This window comes from Bactrocera neohumeralis, unplaced genomic scaffold (assembly GCF_024586455.1).
Source record: "Bactrocera neohumeralis isolate Rockhampton unplaced genomic scaffold, APGP_CSIRO_Bneo_wtdbg2-racon-allhic-juicebox.fasta_v2 ctg169_1, whole genome shotgun sequence".
NCBI lineage: Eukaryota > Metazoa > Arthropoda > Insecta > Diptera > Tephritidae > Bactrocera > Bactrocera neohumeralis.
This window is the reverse complement of record NW_026089805.1, coordinates 94,911-119,647: the sequence shown is the minus strand read 5'-3', so window position 1 is coordinate 119,647 and position 24,737 is coordinate 94,911. Positions and strand designations below refer to the sequence as shown.

At 37.7% G+C, this 24,737-nt stretch overlaps 3 protein-coding genes across 3 annotated transcripts in view; 1 reads left to right on the top strand and 2 right to left on the bottom strand.

The window, feature by feature from the left end:
- The first annotated feature begins 15,382 nt into the window (after positions 1 to 15,382).
- Positions 15,383 to 16,473, top strand: LOC126766565 (putative nuclease HARBI1). Its single transcript, XM_050484326.1, has 3 exons — positions 15,383 to 15,671; positions 15,736 to 15,880; positions 15,959 to 16,473. The coding sequence occupies exons 1-3, from the start codon at positions 15,504 to 15,506 to the stop codon at positions 16,330 to 16,332; spliced, it is 687 nt and encodes a 228-aa protein (XP_050340283.1). The 5' UTR covers positions 15,383 to 15,503; the 3' UTR covers positions 16,333 to 16,473.
- LOC126766568 (uncharacterized) lies at positions 16,380 to 17,584 on the bottom strand. The gene is made up of 4 exons (XM_050484329.1): positions 17,521 to 17,584; positions 17,262 to 17,448; positions 16,800 to 17,209; positions 16,380 to 16,389 (listed from the first exon to the last, which is right to left on the bottom strand). The coding sequence occupies exons 1-4, from the start codon at positions 17,529 to 17,531 to the stop codon at positions 16,380 to 16,382; spliced, it is 618 nt and encodes a 205-aa protein (XP_050340286.1). The 5' UTR covers positions 17,532 to 17,584.
- Positions 17,585 to 24,430: 6,846 nt separating this feature from the next.
- The window catches only part of LOC126766567 (carcinine transporter), a gene marked incomplete at its 5' end in the record, with an annotated part of 78,017 nt that continues 77,710 nt past the window's right edge, over positions 24,431 to 24,737 (bottom strand). Inside the window, one exon of the mRNA XM_050484328.1 lies at positions 24,431 to 24,736. Coding sequence (XP_050340285.1) covers positions 24,532 to 24,736 — 205 coding nt within the window. The remainder of the gene's footprint in view (position 24,737) is intronic.

Sequence of the window (24,737 nt, the reverse complement as noted above, 5' to 3'; positions counted from 1 at the left end):
TTTTTTTAGTTTATTGAAAATTTCGCAAAAGTTTTGACAGTTCCACATCTATTGTGACCTAAAAATACGATCCAAAGCAATGTGGAATTTAAAAACTATTGTGAATTGAAAATACATTACGATCCGTATGCTATCGTATGTCATAATGCCAATCACTGCATACGATTGACGTATCACGTAATTTTCTTTCGTATGTTTGCCGATCCGTGCACGGATGTAACGATTCGACCCCAGATATGTATATTAGAGTGATTAAAAAATTTTTTTTTTTTTCGTTTGGTACTCGGAGAAATAGGTTCCTAGACACCTCTAAGAAAGCCTCTCCAAACATAAGCTTTTAATTGTAACGGAAAGGTCCTCCTACATACAGTTTTCTATGTTTTCTTATTATCAGACAGAAAAATTTATATCTCGCTTCCAACTACTTGAAAAAATATCTTCTTCCTTAGATTTTGTAGGAAATTGAATGCTCTACAAAAAAGGTCTACCATGATTTTTTCGTAAACCCAAACGTTTAAAAGATATTAACAGTAAAGTTTGATTATTTTTGGGAAAAGTTTTTATTTCTTATGAATTTTATAACTCGATGGAAAAAATCATTATGAATGATGAAACTCATAGGTTTTTAGAGAGGTTTTCTTAGAGGTGTGTAGGAACCTATTTTTCAGAGTACCAAACGAAAAAAAAAATTTTTTTTTTTGATCCACCTTAATATGCATTGATGTTTGACGATGAATGTCTCGTAAACGCTTAATTTAATCGAAGAATCATAAGAGACCATTTTTATAGAGCAGTAAATTTCCTGCAAAACTATGATTTTCATCATTCATAATAATTTTTTTTCATTGAGTTATAAAATTTTGTATGGTCTTTTGTATGGAGGCGATAGCGATGGTCGCACTAGATCATCTCGGATAAAAACTTGTTGGCAGGTTTTTAACCCGGAGTGGACGAATACATTTTGTTTCACGTGACAAGTGGTATCAACTGGTCGCAGATCTCGCATACTTCAACGAAGTTGTTTGACCATATCAGATTCGCTGTATGTTGGTTTTCTATCGATGAAAAATTCTGAAGGTAGTCGCAGGTTCTCGGCATAATCTAATCGGTTGGTGCTGCACCCAAGTCGTTTTTGTATGTGAATCGTAAGCTCAATAAAATAAGTGTTAAATATGAAGTCCACTGACTAGTGTTATAACATAGAAGTGCTGCTTTTAAAGTACGCTTGGGGCTGGTAAGGCGCTGTTCGAAAATGACGTGTACCCAACAGCTGTAGTAATTGTTGAATCCGAACTGACGTCCTAAGTCTGATGTGATGGCGACAGTTACAAACTCAAATCCTTGACATGTTAAATAAACAAGAAAAATTCAATATCGATCTCTGCAGTCGTTTAGATAACCTCGAAAAAATTAAAAATAAAACAAAATCTAAGTCATGAATGGTGCTCTCCGAGTTATGACATGGGATGAAAAAGGAATACTAAAGACTAAAATAAAGTGTCCGAAAATTATAACAATTAAACAACTTGAGTTAAATGTTGACACATTTACGAAAGAAATTCAACAAGCAGTTTGGGATAATACTCCGGAGACAAAGCGGAAAATTATAGGTTCAAAATACCCTAAAGAAATAAAAAATCTCCTAATTAAGAAGAGAAAGTTACGTCGGAAATGGCAACCTTAATAGCACAACAGTTGAATTAAAATGAGAAATCGCTCATATTAAAAATGAGTCAATTAATATCTATCCGCTGACAAAAAAATTATTACACACTTTAGAAAACTACAAAGTATCTGAACCGTCACCACGGTTGCACCATCTTAAGATTGCTTCCAATACATGGGCTAGAAGTGATTGTGATAAAGCCAATGCATTTTCAAAACACCTAGCTGAAACCTTTCGTCAAAATGAGAAAAGTGAATTCGCGTTCCTCAGTCGTATTCAACAGGATCGTTCAACAATCCCAGCAATCACCATTTGTGAAATTAAAAGTAAATTAAAGAGTTTAAAGTTAAGAAAGCAGCTGGTTTTGATCTAATTACAGCTTAAGTGTTTAAGCAGTTACCATCCAAAAGTTTACTGAAGTTCATCTATCTTTTCAATACAGCAATCTGTCTCACACATTTTCCAAGCCTATGGAAAGTTGACGAAGTTGTTATGGTTCCTAAGCCAGGAAAGGATCCTCTTGTAGTCTCGTCATATAGATCAATTTCACTACTTCCACAAATCTCAAAACTTTTTGAAAAATTAATTTGATACAATTTATAATCTGCGAAAAGCAGTTAATCTCATCACAACAATTCAGTTTTAGAAACAAGCATTCAACAATAGAACAAATTAGTAGAATAACATCCGAAATAGAAGAATCCATGGAGGAGGGAAATGTATGCTCAGCTGTATTCCTTGACGTTGTGCAAACGTTCGAAAAGGTGTGGCACGAAGGCCTTATGCAAAAACTAAAATCATGTCTCCCGATTGGGTATTGTGCTATTCTATAATGGTATATCACCGTGAGAATTTTCCGTGTAAAACAAGGAAATGAATTCTCCAAACAAAAATAAATTGAAGCAGGAGTTTCTCAGGGAAGTATCTTAGGTTCACTTTTATATATTACAGGACACTTACCGTTAGCACCAAATAGTATGACTGCCACTTTTGCTAATGACACCGCAAACAATGCGTCGAAAAAACAGCAGAAAGAGCTACGTTAAACCTGCAACATGCAATCAACTCTGAAGTAAGTTGGACTAAAAAATGAAGAATAAAACTAAACGGTGGTAAATTGTATCATGTAAATTTTACAAACAAAAGAATCACTTAACAACCGATAAGTATTATAGATGTCTGCATATCATATGCAAATACAGCCAAATATCTTGGAATCACGTTCGATGCTAGGTTACGTTGGAAGGAGCTTATTAAAATAAAAAGGATTGAACTTAATCTGAAATTGTCGAAAATGAAATGGCTAATTGGGCAAGGTCAAACCTGTCCATACACAACAAATTACTTCTTTATAAACAAATAATCAAGCCGGTATGATCATATGGTGCGCAACTGTGGGGATGTACCAATGATAGCAGTATTAATATTATACAACGTTTTCGAAACAAGGTGCTAAGAGGCATTGTACTGCAGAAATGCTGATATTCATTAAGACCTGAGGGTGGATACAGTCGCCAAAAAAAAAAAGGAGTCAGATAGATGCCCACTACAAAAGGCACATAATGCACATGTGAGCGAGTCTCTAGTCGATTATGTCGAAAAAAAACCACATGATTTAGCTGGAAGCTGAAATATAAAGGAATTCATTATAAACCACATATGAATGTATTAATATTATTATTAATTTCTATGTGATTTGTTTTTAAATTATCAATTTAAAATTAGTTGTAGTGATATCAAACATTTTAAAAATGTTGGTAATAAAAATTATTTTAATTCACGATTCTTGCAATTTCTTGCAGGTTCCGTATTCCCTTTTCAACAAAACATTAAAAGATTTTCACACGACCAGCTTCACTAAATCGCGATTCACGAACGAATCGATCGCTGTATAAATATCACATTATGGTGGCGTTTAGATGTTGTGTTGGGTGCGTTTAGAAATATGCTATGATAGAGTAAAGTTTGCTTAACACGATCTGAACCCGTATGCGAATATTTAGTACACTAAATATCTCGAAATGTTAGTATATGTGTTACGATTTTGCTGAATTGTTGCGATTTGGCATCATCGTAATGACAATATCCGAGGTATGAACGAATAAATGTCGTTGGGTTATTTGCTATTTTCCGCAATGTAAAAAACCCTTGTATTGTTTTTCTTTAATTATTTTTTAATGTTCAGGATGTAAAAGATTTATAGCTCACTTAGCGAGCACTGCAAAACCGCAGCCCGAATCAGCTAATACGACCTGTCTTATGAGAGCGCAATGTAAATGATTAGCCAACACCGCTTTTACCGCCACAACACAGCGAGATATATGTATAAGTTAACATGAACTGCCCTTTGTCAACAATAAAGTCCGCGCGTGGCCTGAGTCAGCGAATCCACATTCTCACGCTGGCAGCTAGCAGTTAACATAAGCAGCACTTTGTCAACAAAAAAGTCCGCGCGTGGCCTGAGTCAACGAATTCACATTCCCACGCTGACGGGTAAGGCACATCGGTAGCGGCAAACTGGCAACGCAAGCGTCGGTGTCGTATCCGCTGCAATAACTCTACAACTACTACTAACAACGAATTGCGGGACACAACAACTAAGACAAGGTGCAGGGACTTATTTAAGACATTAGCTTTAGAATGTAAGGTCAGTTTGTAACAGAGAACTCATCAGACAGCATGATCTGATTAATAAAGTGATAATAATAATAAAGAAACAAGACGGTTATTCGTAATTGGCGCCCAACTATATGGGAATAAATTAAAGTTCGATAAAAAATAGTAAAAACTATTCGGAAATAAAATGCTCGATAAAAAATAGTAAAAAAAACTATTCGGGAATAATTGTACGGACCCATCAAGGACGAGACGTCACAAAAAAAGGAATCACGGACCAAACGGGATCGAAAATTTCTACAAAAAAATAAACAATAGAATTAAGATTCAAAAATATGTAAGTAGAGTGCAAAAAATATAGTTTGTTGAATTGCTCTAATAAAAAAAGTAGCTAAAAAAGAAAACTTGTGTTAAATATAACTGTAAGCCTTTGCACGAGTTTTTGCGAAATAAATTTTGCGCAGGCCAGCTTATTGGTATCGGTTTTACTTCAAGCTCATGAGTGATCAGGACCTGGACAAAATATTTGAGAGCCTTAACGGAATAGAAGTTAGTAAGGACAGTGCAACAATTGGGATAATACAGAAAATTGGTGGACAGAATATAGAGTGGCAGACAAAAGACAAGAAATGGCGCTGGAACCAGACCAATTAAGGGCATTAGTGGAAAGTGCAGTTTGTAGTGCACTTGCCACTCAAAGAGAAAATTTCGAACAAAAGCTTGCAAGTATTAATCAACGACTAAATGACGTTAAAATCGACACACCGAACATAGAAACATATAGGGAAACAGAAATTGTACTCGGGATTAGATGTGAGGAGCCACTTGATATTGTAAAGTCCTTACCGGACTTCGACGGTAAGCAGGAGAATTATGTATCGTGGCGGCAGGCGGCACACACCGCCTACAAAGTTTTTGAAGACTATGAGGGTAGCAGCAAACATTATCAGGCTGTTGCCATCATTAGGAATAAAGTTAAAGGCCCGGCCGACATGGTTCTGGCCTCATTTAATACCGTTATAAATTTTAAGGCCATAATTAATCGACTCGATTTTAGTTATTCCGACAAACGACCAAATTACTTGATCGAACATGAGATGTCAACTCTCCGCCAAGGAAGTTTGTCACTACTACAATATTACGACGAGGTAGAGAAAAAGTTAACCCTTTTAACTAACACAACGATAATGACTTACGAAAAATCAATTGCTGCATCACTAAACGAAAAATACAGAATGGATACATTATGCGAAAGATCTACCTTCGGCTCTAGCGTTAGCACAGGAGGTGGAATCTAACCATGAGCGATACCAGTTCGCAAGCACATATGCCAGGAGCCTGGAAGACAAAGCCCAAAGGCTAAATATAGAGCAATCTAGGCAAAAAGGCACAAGTAGTAGACATCAGACAAATGACACGTATCTTGCGAAAAATCCCCATTTTAACAGAACGCGGGACTTCAACAGCAGGACTCCGCCGAAACTAGAGCCAGTACAGCCAATGGACGTTGAAACCTCGCAACGCTTCAGAGAACCTACAGCACAACAGAAAAATAGTGGATACTCATCTCGATATCCTAATAATCAAAATCAAAAATACGGACAGACAGTGAAGAGACCAAGTAATGGTTCTGCAAAATTCACAGGACCAAAACAACAACGGGTTAACTACCTGCCAAACGTAAATTCTACTTCTAATCAAGAAGATACGACGTATCATGAGGTAGCAAACTCAGAGGCCTCATCAATCGAAGACGACCTTACTGAACCTAACCAGTTAAATTTTTTAGACAGGACTCCTTGCTACCGTTCATTGAAAGAACAATTGCAGGGAGAAAACTAACATTATTGATTGATACGGGGGCATCAAGGAACTATATAAAGCCTCTAAAAGTGCTTAAGCACATAGCACCTTTCGAAAATTCTTTCTTGGTAAAGTCAATCCATGGCTTTATTCACATTAAAGAAAAATGCACGGTAAGCCTTTTCGACACAAACAGTACCTTTTTTATGCTCCCGTCTCTTTCAACGTTCGACGGAATAGTAGGTCTGGATTTGCTAACGCAAACAAACGCAACAATAGATCTAAAATAAAAAAAAATAATAACTAATAATGGCTCAGAAGAAATAAAGTTTTTAAAGTGTGCAAATGTGAATTTCCCACGAGTAGAGGACATAGCAGTCCCCGAGGTTGTAAGGGGCAAATTTCAGAAAATGGTGAAAAATTTATTACGCGTTTTTTTCTGATCCTAATGAGGCCCTACCATTTAACACAAATATTGTCGCCACTATTCGCACCGAAAGTGACGATCCGGTGTATTCTAAGCTATACCCTTATACAATGGGTGTAGCGGAATTCGTGAATACTGAAATTCGCGATTTACTAAAAAATGGTATTATCCGACCGTCTAGGTCACCATACAACAACCCAATATGGGTTGTAGATAAAAAAGGAATGGACGAACCAGGCAATGTGAAGAAACGTCTTGTAATAGACTTCAGAAAATTAAACGAAAAAACCATCGATGACAAATATCCCATCCCCAATGTAACCGTAATACTATCAAATCTAGGAAAGGCCAAGTATTTCACAACACTCGACCTAAAATCGGGCTTCCACCAAATAGCTCTCGCAGAATCCGATAGGGAAAAGACCGCTTTCTCGGTAGGCAACGGAAAATACGAATTCTGCAGGCTTCCTTTTGGTTTGAAGAATGCGCCCAGCATTTTTCAAAGAGCTATCGACGACGTATTGAGAGAACAAATAGGAAAGTCCTGTTACGTTTACGTCGATGACGTTATTATCTTTTCAGAAACCGAAGAAAAACATGTCGAGCATATCGAGTGGGTGTTAAAGAGGTTACATGAAGCTAATATGAGAATTTCGCGCGAGAAATCACAATTTTTTAAAGAAAGCGTTGAATACTTAGGCTTTGTTGTGCCTAGGGGAGGCATTAAAACGAGCCGCAGCAAAGTAGATGCTATACATAACTACGAGAAACCCGCCACTCTTTTCAATGTCAGATCCTTTCTAGGTTTAGCAAGCTACTATCGTTGCTTTATTAAGGACTTTGCGGCAATAGCAAAGCCTTTAACAGATATTTTGAAAGGAGAAAACGGCAAGGTTAGCGCCACACAATCGAAAAAGATTAAAGTGGAATTAGACGAAAAACAATCACTTGCTTTTAACAAATTGAAGGAAGTCCTTACATCGAAGGATGTTATGTTACTCTACCCAGACTTCAGGAAGCCATTTGATCTAACGACAGACGCTTCATCTTTGGGTATAGGGGCAGTACTGTCACAAGACAATAGGCCAATCACCTTTATTTCAAGGACTTTGAAAGATCGTGAGCAAAACTTCGCAACTAACGAACGCGAGTTACTTGCCATATTCTGGGCCCTAAAAAGCCTTAGCATCTATCTCTATGGCGTAAAAAATTTAAACATTTTTACAGACCGTCAGCCACTTACGTTTGCGGTTTCAGACCGAAACCCAAATGTCAAAATTAAACGCTGGAAAGCGCTTATCGACGAGCACAACGCTAAAATTTTTTTAAAAACCGGGCAAGGAAAATCATGTTGCTGACGCGCTATCACGACAGAACATCCACGCTCTAGAGGAGGATGCCCAATCAGATTTGGCTACAGTCCACAGCGAAATGTCACTATCCTATACGATAGAAGGAACTGAGAAACCATTAAATTGCTTCCGAAACCAAATCGTTTTAGACGAAGCAGACATGACTTTAAGACGGATTATTAAACAAATCCTCTGCGATTACTATTTCCCAAAGATGACAATTTTGGCGAATGAAGTTTTCGCGATTTTTAGGATCTGTGGTAAGGCCAAATACGACAGACACCCACGTAAGCAGGAACATGGTGTAGCTCCAATCCCCTCCTATACCGGGGATATGTTGCACATTGATATCTTTTCGACAGATAACAGATACTTTCTTACCTGTCTGGACAAATTCTCAAAATTTGCGGTGGTGCAGCCTATACCTTCTCGAACAATTGTGGATGTAAAGGTCCCAATCATTCAGTTAATGAATATATTTCCAAACACAAAAACAATTTATTGTGATAATGAAGCTTCTCTAAATTCTGAAACGATAACCACATTGTTGAAGAATAGTTTTGGTGTAGACATCGTAAACGCACCACCCCTTCATAGCACGTCGAACGGGCAGGTTGAACGCCTCCATAGTACACTTTTGAAGATAGCCAGATGTTTGAAACTGGACAGGAAAATTAACGAGACGACAGACCTCATATTAATGGCAACAACTGAATACAATCGAACGATTCACTCGGTGACCAATATGAAACCAATCGAAATACTTCACGCCAACCCACCCGAACTGAGGAATGAGATAACCATGAAAATAATGAAGGCTCAACAAGCACAAATGGATAGGAATAACCCCTCCAGACGGAATAGAGTATTCGACGTGGGGGAAAGAGTATTGGTAAAGACTAACAGACGACTCGGAAATAAATTATCCCCTTTATATGTTGAGGAGAAAGTTGAAGCAGACTTGGCAACCACGGTTCTCATAAAAGGGCACCCTCCCTTTTATCCTTTTGTCCACAAGGACAACCTAACACATCGACACTGGTCACTTGTATGAAATGTTGCTTGCAAGAAATAGGATCATTATAAATGAAATTGAAACTTTAATTTCAACTACTACCCTTGCAAAGATAGGGATAATAAGTCCCATGTTGTTAAACTCAAATGATATAAAAAACATTATTGAAATGCACTCTACAAACACAACTATCACTGATTTAATGGAGGTATCATATATTAAGGTTCTATTAGACGGTAATCTTCTACATTTTATTATCGAATATCCCAAGCCAGTACTAGTCTGTAAGAAAATTATTATCTTTCCTGTCCAACACAACGGAACAATCCTGCACCTTGGGAATGACAACAATGTTGCCGATTGTCATAATCAAATTTTGGCGATTGGAAATTGCAGCGCAACGTTCACATCAACGTTTTGCAAAAAATTACAACATCCAACGTGCGCGCAGCAGCTTCATTCTGGTAGTGTTGCCCACTGCAGCACTCACCCTTGCCACCTTGAACCAATTATGGTGGTCGATGATGGCATAATCATCATTAACGATAATACCGCTTTAGTCAAGACTACCGCAGACACCGAGAAGACCATAAAGGGAACTTATTTACTTTCCTTCGAAAATGAGATTCAAATTAATGGATCCTACTTCAAAAACTTAAACGGCATGTTTAAAAAATTACCAGGATCAGCAACGACGGCGCTCCTCAATATCACCAGTCATCAAGAGATTTTGAGTCTTCCATACCTTCACAAGATAAGTATGGAAAACCTACGTTTTATCGGGAAAATCGAAGGGAGGACTATGATAGGACCAACGATATCAGGTCTCACTAGCATTGTCATACTAATTTCCTGTTACGGTCTAATTAAACTATACCGAGAGCGAAAAAGAAGACGCAAATCCCAGAATCTTCAGAACGTCATAAACAATCTTAAGAAGTCCGTGGACGGCCTTTATTTAGAAGGGAAGGAGTTAACATAAGCAGCACTTTGTCAACAAAAAAGTCCGCGCGTGGCCTGAGTCAACGAATTCACATTCCCACGCTGACGGGTAAGGCACAGCGGTAGCGGCAAACTGCCAACGAAAGTGTCGGTGTCGTATCCGCTGCAATAACTCTACAACTACTACTAACAACGAATTGCGGGACACAACAACTAAGACAAGGTGCAGGGACTTATTTAAGACATTAGCTTTAGAATGTAAGGTCAGTTTGTAACAGAGAACTCATCAGACAGCATGATCTGATTAATAAAGTGATAATAATAAAGAAACAAGACGGTTATTCGTAATTTATACAAAAAAATGCGAAATTCGTGGAAAAGTCAGGTTTAGAGCGCCGCACTACCTCGCTGGTGTGAGTTTCGACTTTGTCGCAATGGGCACTTTTGTAGAGCGTTCAATTTTTAGGAATATGTGTCTAAAGTCAAAGTGATTCCATAAAATGCCTCTGAGCTATAGAAATTTAAAGAGAAAAAATCACGATTGTCCTGTATTTTCTATGGAAAGTTTTTACATACCTTGGTCCATACCTTAATGTTCATATTAAGGGTTCAAATTTTCAGGAAACTTGTGTTAGGGTATTTCCAATGAAATTGCATGATGGGATTGAAAAAAATGAATAGTTCAAAAAAGAAAAACAAAAACAACACCGTATTATATATGCATGTTGTGAAAGTTCTATAAATGTAATAGATTTCTAATATATTCTTGCAATAGAGAGAGAGAGAGAGAGAGAGAGAGAGTGAAAAGCTAATATGCATATACAATTGAAAACAGCCATTATTATCTTGATATACTATATACACCCCTATTCTGTGCACTTGCAAGTTTTATGGTCCTTTGCGCATTGGACACGGCGAATATCGCATTCGATGGAACGATGAGCTGACGACGACATTGACATAGTTCAGTGAATTAAAAGACAGCGGCTACGCTGGCTACGTCATGTTGTCCGGATGGACGAAAACACTCCAGCTTTGAAAGTATTCGACGCAGTACCCGCCGGGGAAGCAGAGGAAGAGGAAGACCTCCACTCCGTTGGAAGGACTAGGTGGAGGAGGACCTGGCTACGCTTGGAATATCCAATTGGCGCCACGTAGCGAAAAGAAGAAACGACCGGCGCGCTCTTGTTAACTCGGCTATAATCGCGTAAGCGGTGTTTACGCCAATTAAAAAGAAGATTCTGTGCACTGGACCAATTAATAAAATGTTGAAAATTTACTCAAATATTTATCAAGCAAGAAATATTTTGGTATTCTGTGCCAATCTTGATAAAAGTAAAAGCTTCAATTCGCAAATCTTTTCCCCACACGAGTGGTGAATAAAATAATGTAAATAGAAACAGCTAATTTCTATTCAAATTATATTGATAGCAATATGCGTGCAGTGAATTGCTCCTATTGTGCTTTTTATTCCAAATTTTCTAAAAAATCTGTAATATATTTCAAATAAGTTAGCTTAAATTGGTATATTATTATTTGTATTACAATAATACTTGCCCCACTTTTATAAACGTTTCTTCGTCTGTTGAACTGGGAAACTTTATTTCTCCTCCCTTCACCTTCACAATAAGTTTTGCTACAGTGCACACTTCTCGAAAGGAACGACTGACTCATGTGCAAGTTAACGTTGTTACCTACACATTTCTAGTATGAGCCGTGTCCAAAGAAGCTCAAAGCTGCTATAACCCTTACAGTTAAAGATAGTGACGTTTTCTGATTATCGTGTCGGGCTAGTTCATCAATTAGGCGGCGGCAAATTTCACGGGTTAATCGAAAATTTTGCGCGAAGGTATTCTCGCTCAATGAAAATGGATTGCTATCGTCGCGTGCGATTCCTATTCTCACAATTTTCATCTTCGTTTAACAATAATAACAAAAGTAGAATACCTTCCATTTTCACAACAAGATGCACAATATTTTTTCATAACGAGCACTGTCAAGAGCATTTGACATCTTAACAACTTATAAAGAAAAGAGCTTTTTATTTCAGACACAGAATACGAAATGCTTGATAAATTTAAAATTTTGACAAATTAGAAATACGTTGAATTTGTCAAGTGCACAGAATAGGGGTGATAGTATGCACATATGTATATACGTGTGAAAAAGGAAAGCCTGTGATAAGACGTTCCTACATACATATATCGTAATTAAATTTTTTTTAATGAGCGTTTGTTAAGAGGTAACAGAATGGGAGGACAAGACCTTTTGGACAGCTTATTAAAATCCATTTCGAGAATTTTGGAGTATTGCCAACAAGCTAATTTCGAAAAGGCTACGCAGGAGGAAGTGAAAGTTCGCTCTGAAAAAGTGGAAGTTTTCTACGCACGGTTTGTAGATGCACATGAGGAACGGAGGATCAGGGCACTACACAAGCCGGTGTATATGACGACATTGTAGCTTTAGTGGAGCTGCGCTATTTTACAGCACAAGCCCTGTTTTCTACTAAGGCCAAGAAAGTAACACCAGCGCCGACTCTAGTGGACAAACAACCTATGTCGGTACAAGTACATAAATATGCCTTATCACCTACGTGATTTAACAAATACGTGCGGTAACTTTGATGGCACATTGACAATGTAACATGGGTTTCGTGATCGGATTTCTACTGCTATACATGAAAATTATAATGTTTCACCAGCTTTTAAATTCTCTTACTTAAAAAAGTCGCTGTAGAGCTGCACAAACACTAGTTGAATGGCAGATTACCGATGATAATTATACATTATAAGGGCTTGGGATCGGCTGAATAAGTTGTATGACCGCAAGTATCCGATTTGCCGTGAACATTTTCGACAGTTTATTCGTTTGCCAATTATAGAAGGGGTACCGCGAGGTCATGAGCTTCAGCGAATTTACAATGTATCACATGAAGTGTTGCGACAACTACGAACACAAGGAACCTCGGTCCATTCTTGGGATATAATTATTGTTCATATGTTGTATGAAATGTTGGATCACAACAAGAAACAGAGACCACCACAGCGAACCAAATATTAGAATTCAAAGATCACCAAGCTGCAGCTTTAGTTAATGTTGCGGATCTACGTACATAATTCGCGGTCACAAAATGCCAAGGTAACTTTCAATAATGATCGAAGCACATGTGATAAACGTGAACGTACAACAAGAGGTGAAAAAATATGATTTCCATGTATTGCCTGGGGTGGTGATCATCCCCTATGGGCGTGTGATGAGTTTGTAGCATTAAATTTGACATCTCATCACAGCTTGATTTGTTCGAAGAGAGAGGTTTGCCATCTCCCACAGCAAGCACTAACTCTTAAGATTGAAGAACCTCAATTTTTCAATTTAGATTCAAAGCCTGCACTGCTACCAACTATATCAATAACACTGGAAGCAAATGGTCAGAATTTCGGACCGTTTCGAGCACTACTGGACTGTGAGGTACAACCAAACTTTATTGCCGTTAGTATCGTTGAAAAATATTAGTTGGCGTTCTTTCTAACTAAAAGAAGAAGTTCTTACTGATAGGTGTAGAAGGGAAATCTTTTGTGGTTAATCGAAGAGAAGAACAGATTTCTACGTTGGCCCTATGGGCATAATTTTTGACAGGCCAACGCTAATATTCTAGTCATTCGCCATCATCCCTTCAGGTACACAACCGTCTTAACGTCGTTTAAAACCTCGCTAGTAAAAAGTGTTAAACTATTTGAAATTTTCGTTATACTAATGGAAATATTATAAAGTATTTAATCTCTATATATAGTTTATATGTGTATGCGTACATAAATTAATTGAGTTTCTTTAGTCTCGCTAAATCTCAAGAATCTTGAAATATTCGTGGAAGTCTTGGAATATAGCAAAAAGGACAATTTTACTTTCCCATACAAATTAATGTTCGACGCGTTCGTTCGGCATTTTTGGAATAATTAAATAATAAAGATCTAGATTAGATGAGAGATTGGAATCAACAACATATATCCATAAAAGGAAATAAACATTATTATCTGATACTGTTTACAGCGTCGAATTCCATCAAATACTAATCTAACTCCGCGAACTAATTTTTATTTAGTCACCGACGTACCGCCTTTCTGAACTTACCGTCCGTATCAAAAGGAACTTGAAACGAGAAATCCGCTATTCTCTTTTGTTTGACAGCTCATAAAAAGTTATTTGTCAACTAACAGGTGATGGGGATATCGAAGGAACAAAGCTCGTGCAAATACTTTGCGAACATCCAACTCACATTTCTCGGGAACCGAACAACCGATTTCCAAAAAATTTAGTCCATAGCATTCTTTTCATATTCCTATGTCACAGTGCGAAAATGAGCGAAATCGAACTACAACCACGTGTACTTCTTTTTCTTGGTATAAGATTTTGCACGACTAATATCTTTAGTGCATGTCACTTTATGACCAAAAATTGTTCAAATCGAAGAAAAACTATTCAAGCCCCTAGGTATCGAATATTTGGCCCCCAGCACTTATAGTTGACTTTTAATTGAAAATAGCGGTCAATGTGTGGATATATAATTAAAATTCAGAGAAAATCTTTTCCTGACAATAGTAATTCTGTGCATCAAAAAGGGGTTGAATGAGGTCAATACTTCCCTTATCCCCCATATACCTAATATAGAGATTTTCGAACTTCCGAGTGATCTTGGACTGCATATATCGGCCAATATTTGAATTATTTCAACGAAAATTACTGAGCGTTTTTACTCAAACGGTGTGCCGAAAATAGATAAAATTAGAAGAAAATATAACTTATATCAGGATATTTGACATCCAGTTGACTTTACTATATTTATTGGTTTGTTTTCATTTTAATAGTATGTGGTATTTCGGGTCGTAACTACCCCAACTCCCATATAAGGCATATAATCATTTTCATTTTTCTAACAAACCTTATGTGTCTGTCAGTGTATGATATATACTGTGATCAAATTGAAAGGTGAATTTTTAATTTACTATGTATATTTCGTGTGTTTTTCGAATCATTAACACGGGTATTGTCACTTGCGAAGCGAACGCTTTGGCGAACATACCCTAAATTTGCATTGTGAATGGCGAATGAACGTATTCTCTAAAATATGTCGTTGCCATTCATGAAAAAAGTAGCGCGTTCATCCGAATTTGACATTTGTGTCATTTATACTTAAAAATATTTATTATTATATCAACTGAAATTCGAAAATATGTTTATTAACGCGGATCTGTATTTTGAGGATAATTACGATGTGGAAACGCGAACTAATCTTCTTCGACAGCGCCCTTTTATTAGAGATAATTCTAATCCTACAGAGCTACCTAACACGGTGTATGTATCCAGTTCAATTATAACGAATAATAAGAAGTTTTTGTTCAATGTGCACGTATTTGTAGATTTGTTGCGAATTTCCGCTTAAACAAGGGCGCATTTATGTATGTGCTGGATAAAATCAAAGACAAATTTCATTGTCGGATGTCGTCTTCCATAACGCCGATGTTAAAATTGTGTGCCGCGCTCAGATTTTTTGCACATGACAGTTACCAACAAGCTATAGGGAATGAATTTCAGTTGGGACTTGCTCAGCCAACAGTTTCCCTTATTTTAAAAGAGATCATACCCATTTTGGAAAATGAAATTTGTCGTACCCATATAAGCGTAGATATGAGTGAAGAAGAAAAGCAGCAGGCAAGAAGCAAATTTTATTCAAGATCGGGAATACCAAATGTAATAGGCTGCATCGATGGAACCCATATTGCGATTTATGCTCCTACCACAAACAAACACCTCTATCTAAACAGAAAAGGATTTTTTAGCATAAATGCAATGATTGTGAGTTTTTATGAATTTAATACAGTAAAATTGGTATAAAAATTTTATTGTATTTTTATTACAGGCTTGTGATCATGATATGAATATCCGTTTTGTGGATGCTAGATATGCTGGTTCTACACACGATTCGTTCGTATGGAACAATAGTTCTCTAAAGGCATGTTTAGAGGCAGCGCATCAAAACGGAGATCAGAACTCTATTTATTTAGGTATTCACAATATTTGACTACTGCGCAAGTTTAATCTTGACATACATATCAATATTGAAAACAATAAAATATTTGCAGGTGACTCCGGATACCCACTAAGCCCTTATTTATTAACACCTTTCCGTCATGCAGAATCTGGAACTAGGGAGTCAATTTTTAATAAAAAGCACTCGAAAGCGAGAAATGTTGTTGAACGTACGATTGGAGTTTTGAAATGCCGTTTCAGATGTCTTCTGAGTGATAGAAAAATGCGCTACGATCCTGCTAAAGTAACATCCGTTATTAATATATGCTGTGCCTTGCACAACATTTGTAAAAAATTTAGAATCGGTGATCCGGAGGAGGCTGAAACCTTCTTTGATGCCGTTGTACCATTGGAACCAATTAATGAAAATGGCAATGGTTCACCAGGAGAGCGCCGCAGAAGACAAATTGCTGATGCTTTGATGTAAATGAAACTATCCCGACTTCAGTGAATAATATATTGCATTCTTTTATTTTATTCAATACTTTGAAATTCAATATTACATAGATAATAAATATATAAAAATTACAAAAACTACATGCTTTTAAATTAAATTAAAAAAATCACAGATTCAATTCCGTCACTTACAATAATAAAGTAAAAAATAAATTCATCACATGTTTTCTTAAAAAAAATATCAATTCAAGTTAAAATATGAAATAAAAAAAAATCATCACATTCTTATGAAATAAACTATAAACTAAATTCAATCTATTTACAAGCACCCTATTTACCCTATTTTTTTTGCATTTTTAATTTTAAAATTTGTAGTTTTATTTCCATCTTTTCTCTATGTCTTTTTTTTTCTCTAAATTTTCTTCCTTCTTCCTTTCTTCTTTAATTTTCATTAATTTAATTTCTTCCTGTTTCAATTCATATATTTTTCTTGTATACCTTGCAACTTCATCAATTTTTTTTTCCATTCTTGCCATTTTGTTGGAAAGATTGTCTTGGACTTCGGCTTGCTTTTCCAACGCTTTCATCTGAATTACTTCACGTTCCTCTACTGTCATTCTAGGACGGCTGCTTGAGGATTGCGAAGCCAAATCCATGGCTCGTTGTGTTTCCTCGGTCGTGCGCTCTTCTGGCTGAATTTCTGTACAATTTACCGCACTTTCTATTTCATTAGAGCCATATGCCAAGCCTGTAGGATGTACAGCCGCCTGAAGGTGAAGAAGCTCATCCACACTTTGCTCCAATGGAGATAAACTTTGCTGAGCATAAGGTCCTCCTCCTGTGGCAACAGTTTCGCGTCGGTTTGTCGCTATTTTTTTTTTTAGTTTCTGTTTATAATCCAACCAAACCTAAATGCTATACATAAGTAACTTTAACCAAACAAATTAATTAAATTTTTACCTTATTCCACTCGCGCCCGTTTCGCAATGGTGGACCAATGGCATTGAGTTCGGCAGCGAACAGGTCCCATTGCTCTGCCCTGCTTTTCTTTGTCGCTCCAAAATTCCCCATTCCTCTGGCGACGTCCGGATTATTTTCCATTAACGCAACCAATTTTTGGAATTGCTGCGTTGTTGTACGTTTTGTTCTAGAAGTATCGTTTTGTTAAATATAATTAAATAATTACAATTGCTCAAATAAAGATCAAAAATTTACTTACGTCCTTTCCATTTCAAATAGCGAATAAAAAATGCATTCGTTAAATTTTGACAGTAATGTCGAAGCGAATGTCGTTTTTTCGCAAGCGGCAATACCAGAAATTTATTTTCGCCACTCGTTCGCCATTTTCTGGCGAATTCGTTACAGATTCGCAACTTACAATTCGCCACGGCGAAACTCGCCAAAATTTTCATTCGCTTCGCAAGTGACAATACCCGCCTAAATTTTTTTCTGTAAGTTGGTAGTACTGTTAGTGACATCTATGCTAAATTTCACGTCAAAATATTCATTCATATTTGATATACGCAACGTTTTGTGAGACAATAAAAGTGAATTCTTCGATTTTTACCAAGTCTGAATTTATTAAACAAAGAAGTGCGATAATGCACCCTCTCATACTGTATTGGTTGTTCGTGATCATTTCGCCACATTTTCAACTAATATCGTGCCGCAACTCCCGCATTCGCTTGATTTACCTTCGTGTAACTTCTGGCTATTCAGCAAATTCACATGACCACTCCGAGGACACCGTTTTGACTCAATTGAGGATATAAAAGCTGAATCAAAGAAGGCTTTGATGGTCATCACGACTGAGGACTTTTCCAAGTGCAATGATGACTGGAAAATTCGTTAGCATTAGTGTATTGCAGGGGGAGGGAATTACTTTGAAGTTGATGAAATGGACAAAATTCAGTTTGATCACAGTAGTATATATCGTATATATAAATAGTGTCCTTCACGAGAGAATCAGTGACCGTACTTTATTAAACTTCAAATGCAACTGACTGTTTAAGTGGTGAACACAATGACTGCGACAGACTGCAGCAGCACGACAGTGAACTGAAAATGGCGTTGTGCATCTTACTACATGAACATTCGTAAGAAGGCAGCAACATAACAATGGCCGGCATGTACACAAGACAACACAGCTGTCCATTTTGCATGTACACAATATCGTTGTGGCCATACTAATACCTTTCACTTCAATGAAATTTTAATATTTTGTTCAAAGTGAAATTTTTTACGCAAAAAATAAGTAAATCGGTAAATATTTTTGTTTTAAATTATCAATTGTTATTACAAATGATATAATAGAGCTATAATAGAGCTATTTTATGCTTTTATTTGTAAAATAACGTCAAGTTTGTTAGAGCTGTGAATAATTTTACATTTTACATATTAGTGGCATCACCCTCTACCTCCTCTTTCTATCTTCCATTCTACTGTCAACTCTACTGTCGTTGGCAAATATAGGAGGATATTGAAGTAAGCGAGAACGACAACTGTCGGCCAGCAGTCGTGTAGTCGTGCAGCTGTCAAAATAACAGTGTCCATAAGAACGTGTGTATTTTAATATTTGACAGATGTAGTTTGCAGTCTGTGGCGCTCTATGTGTTCAGCGCTTTACATTTAAAACGAACTTATTCAAAGTAATCAGAATGAATGATTATGACAAAAATGAATGCAATGCAAAATTAACATGTAAAGTAAAACAAATAAGAATGAATATTAAGTGAATTGTGGAGATGCCAATTGTAACAAATATGGTGATGACAATAGTATACATATATACAACAGTGATCAAATTGAAAGGTGAATATATATAATTATATGTATGTATGTATAGTATATGTAAAATTGCTTAGATTCCGATTTTCTGTTTGACGTTTTTCACCTTAGGATATTTCATTGGCTTTGATTCCTTCAAGTTGCAAGAGTATAAAATGTTCGGTTGCATCCGAACTTAGCTCTTCCCTACTTATTACTTTTATTTTTCAAAAGACTATTTATTGATTTTTCTATCAGACATTAACAACCTATCATTTGGTCGATATTGCCGTTTGAAGATTAAGTTTTTATTTGACCAGTGTGCCAGCGCTACATTAATCTATATTATTTTAAAACATGTTTCTTCCAATTCTCTTCTCGTTTCGCATACACTTTTCAAAAAACATTAGAAGATTTTCACGCGACATATTATTTTAAAACATGTTTCTTCCAATTCTCTTCTCGTTTCGCATACACTTTTCAAAAAAACCTTAGAATATTTTCACGCGACATATTATTTTAAAACATATTTCTTCCAATTCTCTTCTCGTTTCGCATACACTTTTCAAAAAAAACATTAGAAGATTTTCACGCGACTGAAATAACTTCCTCATCATCATTGCGCCGTCACAGCAATGGTATGTGCCATTGGCTTTCGCATTACTTCATGGTGGTCTTCCACATTTCGCGTTTTAAGACTAACATGTCATAACCTGCGCCCATTTCCTATTGTTGTAACCGTGGGACGTTTTATATGTAATTCGTCACGTTCTTCAATTTTTCCTCGTTTTAAATCATGACAGTTCAATGATGTCCGCATTTACGTTGTCGACCATTTTGCTCTATTTGATAGCGCATGAACTTGAAAAACGTGTGTTCAGCGACGTCCTCGATTGCGTCCTTGTATCTACGCGACGGCTCTTCGGCTTCTCCCATTTTATCATATACCCAGATGTTTGACAACGTTCTCAGGGTCTATGTTGTAGTGCTCATGTCTACAATCGTCGGAATATACTTCTTTGTTAGGAATATCAGCTTAGTTTTTTCAGTGGCAAGTTTAGTTCAACATTCGTCAAGCCACAATTGTGCTATATAAATAACAATGTCCATTTGCGCATTTGGAAAATCCGTGTTTTTCCCATAGTCAACTCTATGTTGGAATCTCACGTGTAGGAGAACCATCGAATCTATTTGCGCTAGCTAGAGATACTATAGATTACCCAAAACTATTTTGCACCGAAGAGTACAAAATTCAATCAAATTTAAATGCTTTTAATTAAGAATTATAAAAGGTACGGTTAAAAATGAGGAATGTTCTACACTACAGATTCATTCCTAATTAATACAATTAAATTATACATATAATCAACTAATAACTTTGTAATTTACACACTTGTATCACTTTTCAATATACGGTTAATAAAATATAAAACTATGAACTTCTTCTTCTTCTTCTTAATTGGCGTAGACACCGTTTACGCCATTCGTTTCTTCTTTTCGCTACGTGGCGCCAGTTGGATATTCCAAGCGAAGCCAGAACCTTCTCCACTTGGTCTTTCCAACGGAGTGGAGGTCTTCCTCTTTCTCTGCTTACCCCGGCGGGTACTGCGTCGAATTATTTCAGAGCTAGAGTGTCCTCGTCCATTCGGACAACATGACCTAGCAATCGTAGCCGCTGTCTCTTAATACGCCGAACTATGTCAATGTCGTCGTATATCTCGTACAGCTCATCGTTCCATCGAATGCGATATTCGGCGTGGCCAATGCGCAAAGGACCATAAATCTTTCGCAGAATTTTTCTCTCAAAAACTCGTAACGTCGACTCATCGGTTGCTGTCATCGCCCAAGTCTCTGCACCATATAGCAGGACGGGAATTATGAGCGACTTATACAGTTTAGCTTTTGTTCGTCAAGAGAGGACTTTACTTTTCAATTGCCTACTCAGTCCGAAGTACCACCTGTTGGCAAGAGCAATCCTGCGTTGGATTTCCAGGCTGACATTGTTGGTGGTGTTAATGCTGGTTCCTAAATAGACGAAATTATCTACAACTTCAAAGTTATGACTGTCAACAGTGACGTGAGAGCCAAGTGCGACGACTGTTTGTTTGATGACAGGAGATATTTCGTTTTGCCCTCGTTCACTGCCAGACCCCTATTCTGTGCTTCCTTGTCCAGCCTGGAGAAAGCAGAACTAACGGCGCGGGTGTTGAGGCCGATGATATCAATATCGTCGGCATACGCCAGCAGCTGTACACTCTTATAGAAGATGGTACCTTCTCTATTTAGTTCTGCAGCTCGAACTATTTTCTCCAGAAGCAGGTTGAAGAAGTCGCACGATAGGGAGTCGCCTTGTCTGAAACCTCTTTTGGTATCGAACGGCTCGGAGAGGTCCTTCCCGATCCTGACGGAGCTTTTCGTGTTGCTCAACGTCAGTTTACATAGCCGTATTAGATTTGCGAGGATACCAAATTCAGACATCGCGGCATAAAGGCAGCTCCTTTTCGTGCAGTCGAAAGCAGCTTTGAAAGCGACGAAGAGGCGGTGTGTGTCAATTCTCCTTTCACGGGTCTTTTCCAAGATTTGGCGCATGGTGAATATCTGGTCGGTTGTTGATTTTCCAGGTCTGAAGCCACACTGATAAGGTCCAATCAGTTTGTTGACGGTGGGCTTTAATCTTTCTCACAATACGCTCGATAGAACCTTATATGCGATGTTGGGGAGGCTGATCCCACGGTAGTTGGCGCAGATTGTGGGGTCTCCTTTTTTATAGATTGGGCAATTGCTATTCGAACTTCTTCATGGTCGGGTAATGGAGCGTCTGCTCCATCGTCATCGATTGGGGAATGGTGTTGTGCGTTCACTGCCATTCAGCAGGCTGGAGAAGTGTTCCCTCCATAATTTAAGTATGCTCTGGGCATCAGTGACTAGATCACCTTTGGGGGTTCTACAAGAGTATGCTCCGGTCTTGAAACCTTCTGTAAGCCGCCGCATTTTTTCGTAGAATTTTCGAGCATTACCCCTGTCGGCCAGCTTATCAAGCTCTTCGTACTCACGCATTTCAGCCTCTTTTTTCTTCTGTCTGCAAATGAGTCTCGCTTCCCTCTTCAACTCTCGGTATCTATCCCATCACGCACGTGTAGTGGTCGATCGTAACGTTGCGAGGTAGGCAGCCTGTTTTTTCTCCGCTGCGACCCGGAAATCCTCGTCGTACCAGCTGTTCTTTTGCACTTTCCGAAAACCAATGGTTTCGGTTGCAGCTGTACGTAAGGAATTTGAAATGCCGTCCCACAGTTCCCTTATACCGAGTTGTTGACTAGTGCTCTCAGAGAGCAGGAGTGCAAGCCGAGTAGAAAATCGTTCGGCTGTCTGTTGTGATTGCAGCTTCTCGACGTCGAACCTTCCTTGTGTTTGTTGGCGTGCGTTTTTTGCTGCACAGAGGCGGGTGCGAATCTTGGCTGCAACAAGATAGTGGTCCGAGTCGATATTAGGACCTCGGAGCGCACGCACATCTAAAACACTGGAGACGTGTCTTCCGTCTATCACAACATGATCGATCTGGTTGGTAGTTTTTCGATCCGGAGACAGCCAGGTTGCTTGATGAATCTTGGATGGCGGTGCTATTTCGTTTGCCATGGTCGTCATCAAAAGGGGGGTCTCTCATCCGAGGCTGTGTTTTCTTTTTCATTGGGGGTGTTTTTTACGTCGCGGGTCCCAAACCCAGCGCACAACCCTATGCAGGGGATGTTTCGCCTTCTCACATTAGCTCGCCTTCGAACGGATGCTCTTAGGCTACCCAGAGGATACTTGGTCCAAGACCCGAACTAGTGAGCTGCTTGAGCCATGTGTAAAAGAATCGTTTCTGGCCACTCCCAAATGAATGGCGATCAGAGAACTTTCCTCACTTGCGTGAACTTCTACACATGACTCCATCCTCCAAAACTATGAACTATATGAACTTTATTGGCCCAATTTAATAGGTACATATGTTAGTCATATGAGAGAAATGAAATCAATATATTTGGGATAAAGAACTTCTGGACCGATTATACAATAACACATATTTTTAACCAATTATTCGGTGAAGCCAATAGATTTACTTCAGAAAATTACTTTGTCATAATTATAGGCAATGTGATCCACATATTTGGTACCATTCGACTTCGTAGTAGAAATACCAATATTGTGAATTCTTTCTAGAGCAATTACATTGAACATATATCTTATATGATAGCTGGAATAGGGCTGTAATTATTTCTCCACATTATTTGCCGCATTTATTGCACTAAGATTAAAATAATTTTTGACTAAACAGAATTTGTCATCATTGCTTATTTTTTTAAACTAAAATAAATACATATGTATGTTTTTTAAACGGTGATGAAGAAGGGAATTTATAAGTATAATGCAAAACTGTTGAAAGAAAGGTCATACAGGTTTTGTCCGGAAAATCATAGGACTGAGTAGATTTAAAAAAATTTATTGAACCAATCATTACAATTCTTAAAAAACTTGCAAATTAGGCTCCTTCTGAGTCGATGCAGCACTGCCAGCGTATTTTCCAAGCATTGAAGGCGTCACGGAAGGCATTCTCCCAAATAGCTTTGAGAGCCGAGGTGCATGCAGCTTGGATCTCTTCTGTCGTCTCAAAATGTTTGCCTTTCATCGGCCTTTTCAGGCAAGATGCATGACTCGTCACCTGTGATTACGTTATTCAAAAATTGGGGGTAACTTTCATAAATGTTCAAATTTTCTTGGCACACTTCAATTTTGGGACCATCTTTGCGCACACCTTGCGCATGTTCAAGTGCTTCATCAAAATATCATGAACCACAGATTTTGATAAATTTAAAATATGGGCAATTAAAGAAATACTTAGTCGACGGTCTGAGTTCAAAATAGTTGCGCACACGAGTCACATTGTCGGTGTTTGTCGAAGTCGTATCATCAGCGACCTTTTCCCGGCCCTCCAAAAAGGTCTGGTGCCACCAAAACACATCACTTCTTTCTAAAACAACATCTGGGTAAGTCTGCTTGATCATATCAAACGTGTCTGTCGCAGATTTATCGAGTTTCAGAATTTAATCACGTACCTCTGCTCTAACGAACGCTGCATTTTCGGCTTGCACTACTCACAGAAACACGTCGCGCGAAAAAGTTTGTCCTGACTCTCCAGGAGACAACTAACCAGCCAGTCTTTCATTAGCTAGGAACGCCATCTACTGAATTCAGTCGGTGCGCGCTGGGAAAGAAAATCAATTCTGTTACTTTCCGGACAAAGCCGGAAATTTTCATGATATTTCTTCAAAAATATGAAAGGTTCGGGTTTTTTTTTCGCTTGTATATTTTTTAATTTTTAGTTTAAATTATTGAATTCAAAAATTAATATTTTATTATTTGCTAATATTCTTATTACTTTTTACACTTATTTGATTTTTACTGACATTATGACATAATTTTAAAGAGTTTAAATCCAGTGGGTTAGCTGCATTGTTCCATCAATATTTCGCTGTGTATCCATGACGCTCATTTGCCGCACTAAACGTTTTATTGAAGCTCCTTCAGACCGATCGATTGTTATCGGATATTGATTTGATGATTTGGAGTCACTATTTATTTTGCAGGAAAGGACATGAAGGTTTTCGTACGAATCTTGTTTTGATACTAATTTCC